This window comes from Culex quinquefasciatus, chromosome 3, assembly GCF_015732765.1.
Source record: "Culex quinquefasciatus strain JHB chromosome 3, VPISU_Cqui_1.0_pri_paternal, whole genome shotgun sequence".
Taxonomy (NCBI): Eukaryota; Metazoa; Arthropoda; class Insecta; order Diptera; family Culicidae; genus Culex; species Culex quinquefasciatus.
The window spans coordinates 440,655-453,527 of NC_051863.1; the positions used below are offsets into that span (position 1 = coordinate 440,655).

The 12,873-nt window shown below is 33.5% G+C and overlaps 1 protein-coding gene across 1 annotated transcript; it reads right to left on the minus strand.

Moving 5' to 3' along the window:
• Window positions 1–1,337: 1,337 nt before the first annotated feature.
• Window positions 1,338–10,006, minus strand: LOC6046073 (probable DNA mismatch repair protein Msh6). The gene is made up of 7 exons (XM_001863290.2): window positions 9,358–10,006; window positions 9,215–9,301; window positions 9,051–9,155; window positions 7,349–8,988; window positions 1,939–2,692; window positions 1,721–1,876; window positions 1,338–1,654 (listed from the first exon to the last, which is right to left on the minus strand). Exons 1-7 carry the CDS (start codon window positions 9,886–9,888, stop codon window positions 1,535–1,537), a joined length of 3,393 nt encoding a protein of 1,130 aa, XP_001863325.2. The 5' UTR covers window positions 9,889–10,006; the 3' UTR covers window positions 1,338–1,534.
• Between the last annotated feature and the right edge of the window lie 2,867 nt (window positions 10,007–12,873).

A 12,873-nucleotide genomic window follows, 5' to 3' on the forward strand; every position in this document is an offset into this window, starting at 1 on the left:
TTGAATTTTGATTTTTGTTTATTTGAAATTCATGAATTTCAGATTTTTGAATGTTATTCTTTTAATTTCAAAATATGGCTCGGAAAAAAATAAGAAATTAAAATTTGTAATTTTATAAATTTTTGAATTTTGATTTTTTTTTATTTGAAATTCATGAATTTAAGATTTTTGAATGTTATACTTTTAATTTTAAAATATGGTTCGGAAGAAAAAACATTACACTAAATTAAAAAAAAGTTGACTTTTAAATCGATTTCGTGCCTTTGGCAGTGTTATAGGTATGATTTTTTAAATCACTGTTCGTGTTGAAAATTAATTTAAAAAATATCAAAATTTACAGCTTTTTTATTAATTTTTAAGGGGGCATAAAAGTCATCTTTTTTTTAAATAATACTAGATTTTGGGCAAAAAATAATTGACATTTTTTCAAATATATATTTTTAAAAGGAAATAAAAAATGCTAAAAAAAATTTACTGCGTTGTTTTTTTATGTAAAATAAAATTTGCAATCAAAAAGTACTAAAGTGATTTTTTGATAAAGTTCGCCGTTTTCAATTTATAGTCATTTTTAGTTTATCTTTTTCGAAAAAAGTTGCCCCAATTAGAAAAAATATATTTCCGAAATGCTGAGAAAAATCCTTAAATTTTGCTTTTTTGAATACTTTTGGTACGGTCATCGCTGCTACGATATGGTCATTAGGGCGACAATAAAAAATCGACATTAGGAAAAAAATTAGAATCAAGTCTAACATTTTAAAACCATAAGAATAAGCATAAGCATTGGCTACTGAGTTTTTGACCAGGACCTCCAGAAGTTACATCCACGAGCCGTGGAAGATGAGTGGGGACTATCTTTCCTCGCTTTGCAACTTCTCAAAGGCCCCTATCATGCTGATCAATACCGGCGTAGTGTATGGGAATGTTAGTCCGATTTTTCAAAATTTTCTTGTCACCCTAATGGTCAAGCAAAGATGAAAACACAGGAAATATGAGATGAATATTTGGCCCTTTTGAAATGTTAGACTTCATTTTAAAATTTTCAATTTTTCTATCGAGAGGTTCAGAAAATCTAAAGAATGTTTAAAAATGTCCAAGTGTAACTTTTTTTTAAAACTTGTGTCACTGAGATTTTTTTAAAGGTATTTTTCAATAAGCCTACATGATGGAAAAAAATCCAAGATTAGATGGAATAAGCTGTTTCAGCTTATTCTAAGTTTGAATGATACAAATTATAATTTTCATAATTTCGTTGCCGGCCAGCGGTGTTGGATTGTTCTTAGCAAATGTAAGGTAAATGACATTCTTTCATTCTATTCCACAAACGAAATCCGACCTGCTTGAATGTCGTTTAGAATCGCACGGATTTATTTGGAACATGAACAACCGAAACTCTAACATCGTATACGTGTAGTAAAACAGAAAAAAATATCAACTCCTGGTTGCTAATAATAATACTTGAGATTTTTAAATGGGTATGTTTTAGTGTTTTGTACTTACGGCACTGGAGAGTTATCGGGCGATGCGGTTTGCGGACCTAGAGCCGGCATCCCTTCAGCTTCCGCAGCAGATCCTGCACCTCGGTGCGATCTGCTTGGAGCAGCGATTTTGTGAAGGTTTTGCGCTTAAGCGCTTCCGCCTCGACCGTTTTGGAGAGCTGGAATGACAGATGTTCGTCAAAATTTTGAAGGTGTGAATTGAATTTTTGATGAAAACAACTCACCTCGTATGCACGCTTGATGATCTGCGGTGGCATTCCGGCCAGCTTGGCTGCGTTGAACCCGTACGACTTGGGGCACGATCCGGGAGCGTACTTGTACAGGAATGTAACCGTTTCCTGGGTCGGATCTTCGTCGTCCTCCTTCTCAACCATGCATGCCTGTTGGGATGAGCAAGGTTAATTTTATTTCAATCTTAAAAATTTTATAACCAGTTCCTTACCATGTGCCCCAGCAGGATGCGCTCGTCCCGTTCGAAGTTATCAACCAAATTGTGATAATGCGTGGAAAACATCGATCGACACTTGAGTTCCGCCAGAAACTGGACCACGGCTCCGGCGATCGACGTTCCATCGTACGTAGCGGTTCCTCGTCCCAACTCGTCCAGCAGCACCAGACTCTTCTCCGTGGCGTGCTTCAAAATCGTCGAAGTTTCGTTCAGCTCAACCAGGAACGTGCTGTGACCAGCCATGATGTCGTCGTTTGCCCCCAAGCGTGTAAAAATGCGGTCAATCAGTGTCAAACGGCAGCTCTCGGCCGGAATCGGAGCACCAATCTGAGCCATGATCGCCAACACTCCAACCTGCCTCATGAGCGTACTCTTTCCGCCCATGTTCGGCCCGGTCAGCAGGATCAACCGCGTCCCATCCTGGCCAAGACTCACTCCGTTCGGGATGTAGTTTTCCGGATCGCTCACACACGGGTGAATTCCTTCGCTGAGCTCGAAAATCTGCCCTTTCTCCTCGTCGGTGTCCAGAATCTCCGGGAAGCACGTACTGCCCGAGCTGCGTCCAAACTCGGCCAGCGCAGTCAGCACGTCGAGCGTTCCCACCAAATCAACGCACGTCTTCCACATGTCGTACGCGCTGGAGAATTTTTCGAAGATACGCCGGGCCAAGTCCTTCAGTACGACTTTCCGCTGGTCCTCGGTTTGCATCATGCGCTTCAGGAACTCGCGCGTCTCGTCCGTGTGGTATCTGAGACAAAACAAAATGGATTTTTAATTTATTTTAGTGTTGTTTTTAAAATTTTGAATATTTTTCAATGTTTTTCCACTTTATAATTAAGGGAGCATTTTTTTATTCTATTTGTAGATATTTTAAATTTCTAATCACAAAAAGATATTTTTTTTTATTTTAGATTTTTATGAATAGTGGATTTTTTAATTTAAGTAGCAGTAGTCACTTACTTAAAAAAATGTCTTCTTTTTGAAGTCAAATTTGAGCTAAGCGACCACAAATAAGCTAAATTTAATTCATAAAAAGCCTCAAAAAAATTGAATGTTCTGAAATGTTTTCAAAGTGCAGAGATTTGGCAAGCAAAATGAGCCCTTCCCTATCACCGACGCCAAGGTCAAGTACCTAGTATGTATTAAATTGCAGGGTTGTTACGGAAAAGTCGAAAAAAAATCCGCGCCAGATCCGCGCCGACCCCAAAACCCAATCCGCGCGAAATCCGCGCCATATAAAAAAAATTGCGACAAACATAGAAGAGAGTAACATAATGAATGAAATTTTAAACGAAAAAAGAATAATACAGAAGGCATTTGGATCAGTACCGTTGATCAGTTGTGGATTCATATCCCACCTGTACCAAATGGAACCTTTATTGCCATTTCTGAAACAATATTAGCATTTTTTGCAACACTTTAAATATCGTTGCTTTAAAACAAATTCAGAAAAAAATTAAAGCCATAAAATAAATCACCAAATTATAAAATCTAGGATTTAATACTTGATAATTCTCGCCAAAACTTAACTCTGGAAAATCGAACCACGAAATTTCTATTATTTTCTTCTCTAAATTTTTCTAAACTAAAATATGACTCCGAAAATTATCCGAACTAAGAAAATGGCAAAAATAATAATTTCTGCAGTTTTTTTAAAGGACCAGTAAACCAAATTTTCAGTTTTGTTTTCTGGGTGTTTTTCAATACCCTGACTCAAGGCGGTTCTAAAAACACCCAAAAGCAAAAACTGGAAATTTGGTTTATTGGAACTTTTCAAAAAAAACACCAGATTAAATAATTTAAAAATTTAATAATTTAGTACTTTAGAAATTTAATAATTTAATAATTTAATAATTTAATAATTTAATAATTTAATAATTTAATAATTTAATAATTTAATAATTTAATAATTTAATAATTTAATAATTAAATAATTCAATAATTTAATAATTTAATAATTTAATAATTTAATAATTTAATAATTTAATAATTTAATAATTCAATAATATAATAATTTAATAATTTAATAATTTAATAATTTAATAATTTAATAATTTAATAATTTAATAATTTAATAATTTAATAATTTAATAAATTAATAATTTAATAATTAAATAATTTAAAAATTTAAAAATTTAAAAATTTAAAAATTTAATAATTTAATAATTTAATAATTTAATAATTTAATAATTTAATAATTTAATAATTTAATAATTTAATAATTTAATAATTTAATAATTTAATAATTTAATAATTTAATAATTTAATAATTTAATAATTTAATAATTTTATAATTTTATAATTTTATAATTTAATAATTTAATAATTTAATAATTTAATAATTTAATAATTTAATAATTTAATAAATTAATAATTTAATAATTAAATAATTTAAAAATTTAAAAATTTAAAAATTTAGAAATTTAATAATTTAATAATTTAATAATTTAATAATTTAATAATTTAATAATTTAATAATTTAATAATTTAATAATTTAATAATTTAATAATTTAATAATTTAATAATTTAATAATTTAATAATTTAATAATTTAATAATTTAATAATTTAATAATTTAATAATTTAATAATTTAATAATTTAATAATTTTATAATTTAATAATTTAATAATTTAATAATTTAATAATTTAATAATTTAATAATTTAATAATTTAATAATTTAATAATTTAATAATTTAATAATTTAATAATTTAATAATTTAATAATTTAATAATTCAATAATTTAATAATTTAATAATTTAATAATTTAATAATTTAATAATTTAATAATTTAATAATTTAATAATTTAATAATTTAATAATTTAATAATTTAATAATTTAATAATTTAATAAGTGTTAGATTAGATTAGATTAGATTAGATTAATAATTTAATAATTTAATAATTTACTAATTTAATAATTTAATAATTTAATAGTTTAATAATTAAATAGTTTAACAATAATTTAATAATTTAAAAATTTAATAATTCAATAATTTAATCATTTAAAAATTCAATAATTTCTTCTTAAAACATTAAAAATTAACCAAACAATCAATTGTAATATTTTCGTAATTTTTCAATTGAATAATTCGTACTTTTAAGTTTTTTGAGTCTGTATGTTTTGACAAGTTCAAATTATGAATTCTTTTTTTATGATTTGAACTTGTAAATTCTGAAGTTTCAAATAGTTGAATTCCAGATTTCTTTTTTTTTAATTTTAACATTACATTTTGCTTTTAGACGGAGATTTTAGCAGATTTCTAAGTGGATTTCGTCATGTTGTGATAATTGGGAATAGAATCAATTCTACCTGAATCAGAGTGGCAACAGAATTTTTATTTTTTTCAATAAACCAAAATTAAAAAAAAACATTTTTATATTGAAAAACATAGAGAATCTAAAAGTTTCATAGCTTCAAATTTTTAAAATTCTGTAATTTTTCGAATTTTGTTATTTTGATTTTAAAAAAATTGGTATTTTTTTGAATTGTTAAGCAGATGTTTTAATAATAATGAGTTCTAATGTTATGTTAAATTTATATAACAAATTTCAATACATTAAAAAAATCGCTCCTTGAAGATTATTTCAATGTTTCGTATTAAGAAAAAAAGCAATCAATAAATTTTAGAAGAAAATTTTCTTCATTTACAACTTCTTAGAAATTGATATTTTCGCACTTAACGAAAAAGATTGAATTCATTTAATTCCTAATAATATTTTCCTTTGTAATGTGAAAGAATTTCTATCGTTTTCAATTATTTTGTTTATCAAAATTGCTATCCGCGCGAAATCCGCGCCTGAGCAAAATTAGCCAGCAAATCCGCGCCAGATCCGCGCGATACGCGCCATCCGCGCGATCCGCGCCGTCCGTAACAACCCTGAAATTGGCCATCAAATAAGTGATTCCCTAACACGGATGTGAACTTCAAGAACCAAGAGTGCATAACATTTTGAAGGGAATCTAGCGTTTACCAAACTCATCTTTGCATTTCTGGATGAACTTTATGTCAATTAAAGAATTTTAATGTTTGAAAATATATAAATTTGATATTTTTTTGAAATAGAGTCCTTATTTGTTCAGATTTCTGATTTTATTTATTATGTTGAGTGGTTAGAGTTTTATTTTAATTTTTGGCTTTTCCAGAATTCAAATTCACTTTTTCCATCCAAATTTTGAAACCTAGGCTTGTATTTAACATTTTTATATTTTTTTTTGCCCCCCTCCTCGAATTTAGTCAGAGCCGAGGGACATAAACTTCAAAAAATATTTGCAACGGCCTTAAACAATAAAAAATACTTTGTAATTTCACTGCTTTTTAAAAATATTGTTCATATTAAGATGCCTCTGTGATTTTTTCTTCTTCTCGCTCGAATTCCAACACTGGAGCACAGGCATCGATTAGTTATTTTTTTCATTTCACTTTTTCAATTATTTTAATTAATCTGATTTGTTTTTATTTTCGAATATGTAGCCATTTAATAATTTTAAAGCCTTAATTTTTTTAACATAAAATAAATCTAGGCCATTTTATATTTTGTTTCCAGATTTTTAAAAATTGCATAAAATTAGAATTGTATTTTTTTATCATAAAATTTTTGAGATTAAAGTTTTTTTTTATTTGTGTTAAGCCATTTTAAAAAATTAAAGAGTTTGAAAATTTTGTTAAATTTTAGTTTCTAGATTTTTAAATAAGTAAAAAAAGTTTTATTTTACTTTTGGTAGGTTGGTCAGTTACTTCAAGTATATATTTTTCTTATTGAAACAATATAAAAATAGTTTTTTTTTTCAATTTTGTAGTTTTACAATTTTAAAACTATTTTTTTTAAGAACTCGTTTTTTTTAGCTTTTATATTACAGAAATTCAGGCTATTTAAAAAAATGTTTGTTGAATTTTAGAAATAGTAGTTTGTGCAATTAATAACATTTTATTTTATTATAGATCAGGCTTAAAAACATAATTTATATGATTTTATAAACTTAATTTTTTGAGCCAATTGAAATTGTTAAAAAAGCATTTTTGAATAAGTTTTTAGAGTTAATTAAACGAATATCTTTCTCCGTTTTCGGAAATTTAACTTTATAAATATAATATTGAAATTATTTATTGATAGGTATCTGATAATTTAATGTTTTACCATGTTAGAAATTCAAAAGTTATGTTTTTTTTAAATATATATTTTTTACAATTATAGAATTTTTTAATATGTTTGTTGGAATTTTAAAATTATGAAATTTTAGAACATTCAAATGTTAGAAATATGGAAGGTTTCCGATATTTTTTCAAAAACATTTTTTTCTTCTTAATATTGTGACCATTTTGGATTTTTTTTTTCATCACGTTAAGCTGTCCAATTCAAACAAGGGCGTCTGTGTGCATCAACAAGTCAATATTTTACTCACCGTTTAACTCCGTTTTTGCCCTTCTTTTGTCCCTCCAGCGAGTACCCGCTATTGGCTTTCTTCGCCGCTCCCTCGGGAATCTCCAGCTGGAACCGCTTCTTATCGCTGCCAAAGAAGTCGATCTTGCAGCCAAAATACTTTTCCTGCTTGCGCTTGTACTCCTCCAGCTCGTCCAGAATTCCCTGAATATCGCGCTGCACCGCATCGTACTCCGTGTCCAAACCTTTTTCCGGCGCAATGACGCCGGTTTTCAGGGCCGCTTCGTGGTCGAACGATTCCTCGAAGAAGCTTATCTTGCTCGCCATGTCCGGGAAGACACCGCCTTTTGGGGTTAGTTGTGTCAGACGAATTAGGAGGTCGGATTTGACCCCAGCGAATAGTTCAGGGAGTCGGGTTAGGGCCTTGAATCCTCGCAGGGTACAGATGAAGTCTTGGATTTTCTTCTTGCTGTACGTCTGCTCTTCGTACAGGATGGCCCGGCCGTCCGGATGGTTTTTCATGCGCTCCGCATTTCCAAAGCTGTGAATTTGGGCCAGCATTCGCTCGAGGTCTGGCAGCTCTCCTAGAATTTGACGGACATCCTGCAGGAGGTTGATGTCCTCTACAAGTTCTTTGATGGCGTCTTGGCGTTGAATGATGATTTCGCGCTCGCAGCTCGGAGAACAAACCCAGTGATGAAGCAGCCGTTTGCCAAACTTTGTGCAGCAGTGATCCAGGCGGTTCAGCAGCGACAACTCGCCATCCGTGAGACGCAGGTTGCTCAGCGTAATCGCATCGAGCACCATGAACCGGTTGCTGTTGGAGATCTTCAACTGCTTCCGAGTCACATTGTCATCCGGGGGAATGTACAGCTCGAATTTGGCCAGGGCAACTATTTGTTGGTCGAGCAGGCAGCGCTTCAGGTACCAGATGCAACCGCCTAGCGCCTTCAGTGATAGCTCAGAGTTTTCGTTGGGCGTTAGACCGAGATGGTCGTTTTTGTCGAGCAGGCATCGGACCGCTTCCGGCCACTTGGCCGACTTTTCGTCGCTCGAGCTGCCGTAATGGTTCTCCGCCAAGTATTTCAACGTTTTCTCCGCCGACCAAAACTGGGACTCGTTGGTGAGTGGTTCCTTGCGCACTCCGGCCAGCACCGTCTTGAAGATCTGGTGGATGCCCGGCGAAACCAAGCTGCGCTCGTGCAGAACCAGCGCCGGAGCGTAGTGGGACAACAGGGTCAACAAGCGAGACGCCTGGCCATCGTCATCAAACTCTCCGAGGTGGAAAATACCCAACGAAGTGTCAATGAAGCAGACGCCGTAACGGACTCCACCAGATTTACCCTTCCCGGCGCTGCGCTCCGCAATCGCAAGCATGTAATTGGGGTCTGCGCTTTGGGTCATCTGGACCTGTTGGCCGTAAACTTCTGTGCCCTTGAGCGACACCTGGCAAATCTCGCGCTTCACGACTTTGTCGTACTTGCTGTTGGTTTTGTTCTTCTTGCACCGTTCCGACATCATATCCGGTGTCTCCGTTTGCTCAACTCGGGCCACCTTGTAGCCCCGTTCGACCAGCGATGTGGCCATTCGCTCGTACGCCTGCTCTGGAAATCCGCTGTGGGCAAACTCGCCCTTCATGTACGAAAAACCCAGCTCCTTCACCTGTGAGGTATTTCTCGAAATTGATAAGTTGTATAAATTATGAGCTAAAACATTTATCTTACCCCGACAGAGGCATCCATGTGGTAAAGCTCGTAGAATTTGCCAACTTTGAAGAACAACACGCAATCGTAGTGTCGCGACTTCAACTCCCACCATTGCCGCATAGCCTGAATCAATCGTAAGTTTTCATTATAATTTAAATCTGATAAAATAGTAGATAACGAACCGGCGTCAACGTTGCGAGGTAGCTCTCCGGTACGAACAGAGTCCTTGGGTCATACTTTTCACTGTTGGCCTTGTTTCCTTGAATGTCCTAAAATTGAAAATGCATTAAACTTAATTTATATTTACAAGTAACGCAAATTCCACCTTAATTTTGTCCGGCTTCAAAAAGTCCAACTTTTGATGCAGCCAAATCGTCGGTTCCTCCAGCACCGGCCCATCATCGTCGTCCTCCTTCGCCGCCGGCAGCTCCTTCGCTGCTTCCACCCCAACCTCAAGCTTTATCTTCTTCTGCACCGGCGATTCCCCGCCGTTCTTCGGCGTTTCAACCCGCTTGAACGCGGCCAGTTGAACAACCTTCGGGGGTGTCTTCTCATTTTTGACCTTATTTTCGGAATCGTCGTCGCCGTCGTCCTCGGACTCGTCCATGATGATCCGGCGGCGCTTCTTCATCGGCTGCACTTCTTCCTCGTCCTCCTCATCTTTGGGAACCTTTTCCGGAACCACGGATTCCTTGCGTGCCGGCGACGGGGTCACTTTCTCCTGCTTGACCGTCTTCGGAGTTCCTCCCCCGCCCGAGCTCGATGGTTTGAGCTTGGGCGTTGTTGCGGGTGACTTGGCAAAGTAATTGAAAAGCGTATTGGAGCTGGTGTTTAGTTTATCTTTGTTCTTGGACATGATTTAATTATTTATCTGAACAGAATGGCGAGATTTAATTTTAATTCGTCGCAAAACAACGTGAGCAGCGAGACTCCGGCGAATGCGCGCGCTCTGCGGTTTCAGTTTGACGTCTGAGCAACACAGCAAACAAAATCGCTTCATTTGGATAGTTCGATTTTCGCCCTTTTCATACGAATTTGAACCCGAATAACCAAACGGGAATGTTGTTTGATGAAAAGTCTGCAAGGTCGTGTGTGCAAAGTCTGTGCATCGTTGGTGGAGAACGAAACAACTGGCTGCGTTCTGATTTATGGATTGTTTTGAAATCAGGGCAACATAAAAAAGCGCGCGAAACTTTACCTCTCCGGTAATCGCACGGTTCTTCGGATGATCGGAATCGCTCCGTTTGTGTTTCCTTCCGGCTTTTCTGCATTTGTAGGTGAATAGTTTGTTGTTTTATTGAACGGAATACAGTTAATAAATCAAATCGCACGTAGTGATTCGTTTTTGGTGAAGTTTCAATGTCAATATTCAAATCAAAGAAGTCTAACAAGTGTTTTTAAAAATGAATTTGGGGAATCAAATTTTAGTCACGATGGCCAGTGTTCAATTTCCGCCGTATCAAATGTAGTGTTCCTTGGATCTATCACCCTCTTAAATGGCCAGCGGTTCATCCTGACAGTGATTACCACAGGTGAGCAAAAAACGAATCTTTTATTGACTCTTCAGCAGCCCTTTCACGTCCTTCTTGCCCAGATAAAAAGTCTAACAGAATATCGGTGCCGAATGAAAATACTATCACAATTACAAATTTTATTAAAATTTAGTTATCTCATATAAAAATTTTATTTTCGATTCGTACATATTTTCTTAGAAGGCCTGTGCTGCTTTAATAATTTTCTGATCAATTCGTTATTTTTTTATTTGATTTTGTTAACACATTTTTTTTTTTTTTTGCAAAATTGAGATTATTTTTTAAACCAACTTTTGGGCTTTGGTGAATGATGGATTAATTGTTTGTGTCAAGTAAAGATTAAATTTTAAATCGACGATTTTTGAAAACTTAGAATCTAATTTTCATTGTAAAAACCCGTAAAATTTCTTCTTAAAAAATCACAATTTTAAAATCACGAACATCAAGTTGTTGCGGTCACACGTGGCATCGCAGGAGTAACAAAATGATAGAGTGCTGAGTTTGGTTTTATTCGTTTCAACTTCGTGTGCGTTCACTGACGGTCACTTCGTCGGAATGACGATGAAACAGTGAGTCAAATATATGTCCGTACCCCGGAAACGGAAAGTTTTTTTTATGTAAAAGTAGGTACATAAAATTCTACTAGAGTATCAACATTTATACATCTATCGACGCGACAGAATGTCCTCTTCAAGATTATGTTACTGTATTTGTACAAATTAATTCTTAACAAATACAAAATTGTTTACTGAATAAACTTAAAAAATAGGTTAAATAATTGTCCGTACTACGAAATAAAATAAAACTACGAAATCTAATCGATTTGAGTGAATTATTTTAGTAAATGATGTTGCCGTGTCAAATACAAGTATCTCAAGCTAGTTTGTGAAAATTTTGAGCTTCTGAAAACCTTTGTTTAGTGAGTTTGTATTATTATTATTTTTTTCAAGTAAAACTTATCAAAACATTAGTTTATGAAAATCTGTTATTATTTTTGTATTCGTAGAACCTCTGTAGAACAAGTTTCCACGATATTTGTTAAAAAAAACATAGTTTATATCATTTTTAATAACATTTTTCCATGAAAATAATACTACTTCGGAACAAAACCGTCAAACCATTCGGATTGTCTCGGAACCAGTTTGACCAACCCTGGGAAATTTTGTTCTGTTCATATAGAGGACAAAAAAAACCCCACGTTTTGCCATTTGAAGCTTCCAAATCGGTCTACTACAGCCCCCATATATAAATACGGGACCAAATCACGTGGACACTTTTTTGCCTTCCTCACCTTACTGAGGAAAGGCTACAAAATCACTCGGAAACTGAACTTCTCAATTAGACCTCCTAGACCCACCTTCATGTATACCTATCGACTCAGAATCAAATTCTGAGCAAATGTCTGTGTGTGTGGTGGGATGTTGATCAAAAAATTGTCACTCGATTATCTTGACATTGGCTGAACCGATTTTGTCCGTTTTGGCGTCATTCGATCCGGCTTGGGATCCCATAATTCGCTATTAAAACTTATGCGGTTTTTTTACTTCAAAAGTTATGCTAAAAAACGATTTTAACAAGAGCCCAGAAGATTGTAAAAAGGGTGGTTTTTGTAACAAAACATTTTTTTTATACATTTTAAGAAAGGTATTTAAAATACCATATTTTATTAATTATTTAAAAAAAAGAATAGATTTCGGATTTACAAAAAAAAAACACTGGGAAATATATCATGGCGTTGCTTTTTGTTGTTAATCAGCTTCGATAAACAACATGATAAAAATAAGGCCTTCTACATACAGAACTTTTTTCTTTTTCAATCTTTGTTATTCACTCTTATTTGAAATTAATAAAATACTGTTATAATAGATTATATTTAAATAGTAAATAGTTTCGTTGAAAAAGTACAATTTAAAAAAATCAATTACTTAATTACTCAAAATTTACTTTAATCACCAATTAATTACATTAAGTTACTCTTATTACCATGAATTCCTAAGTAATTAAATAATTACTTAATTACCAGCTAAAAATCAAAGTAATTATTAATTACTTGCCAGTCTGAGGCCTTGCTGGAAACCCTTGATGATGAACACGTTGTCCGGATCAATCATGCAACCTGTCATTGAACAGGTAATCAAAAGACCTTTCCAACGCGTCCAAAACATTGAAAATCTGATAACCCTATCAAAAGTTATAATCACTTAAGTGTTATTTATGCACTTTTTGGAGGCCGGATCGCAGATATTTTGATGAAAACTATGTCCGGATCTATCATGCGACATGTCGTTGGATAGGTTATTAAAAGAACT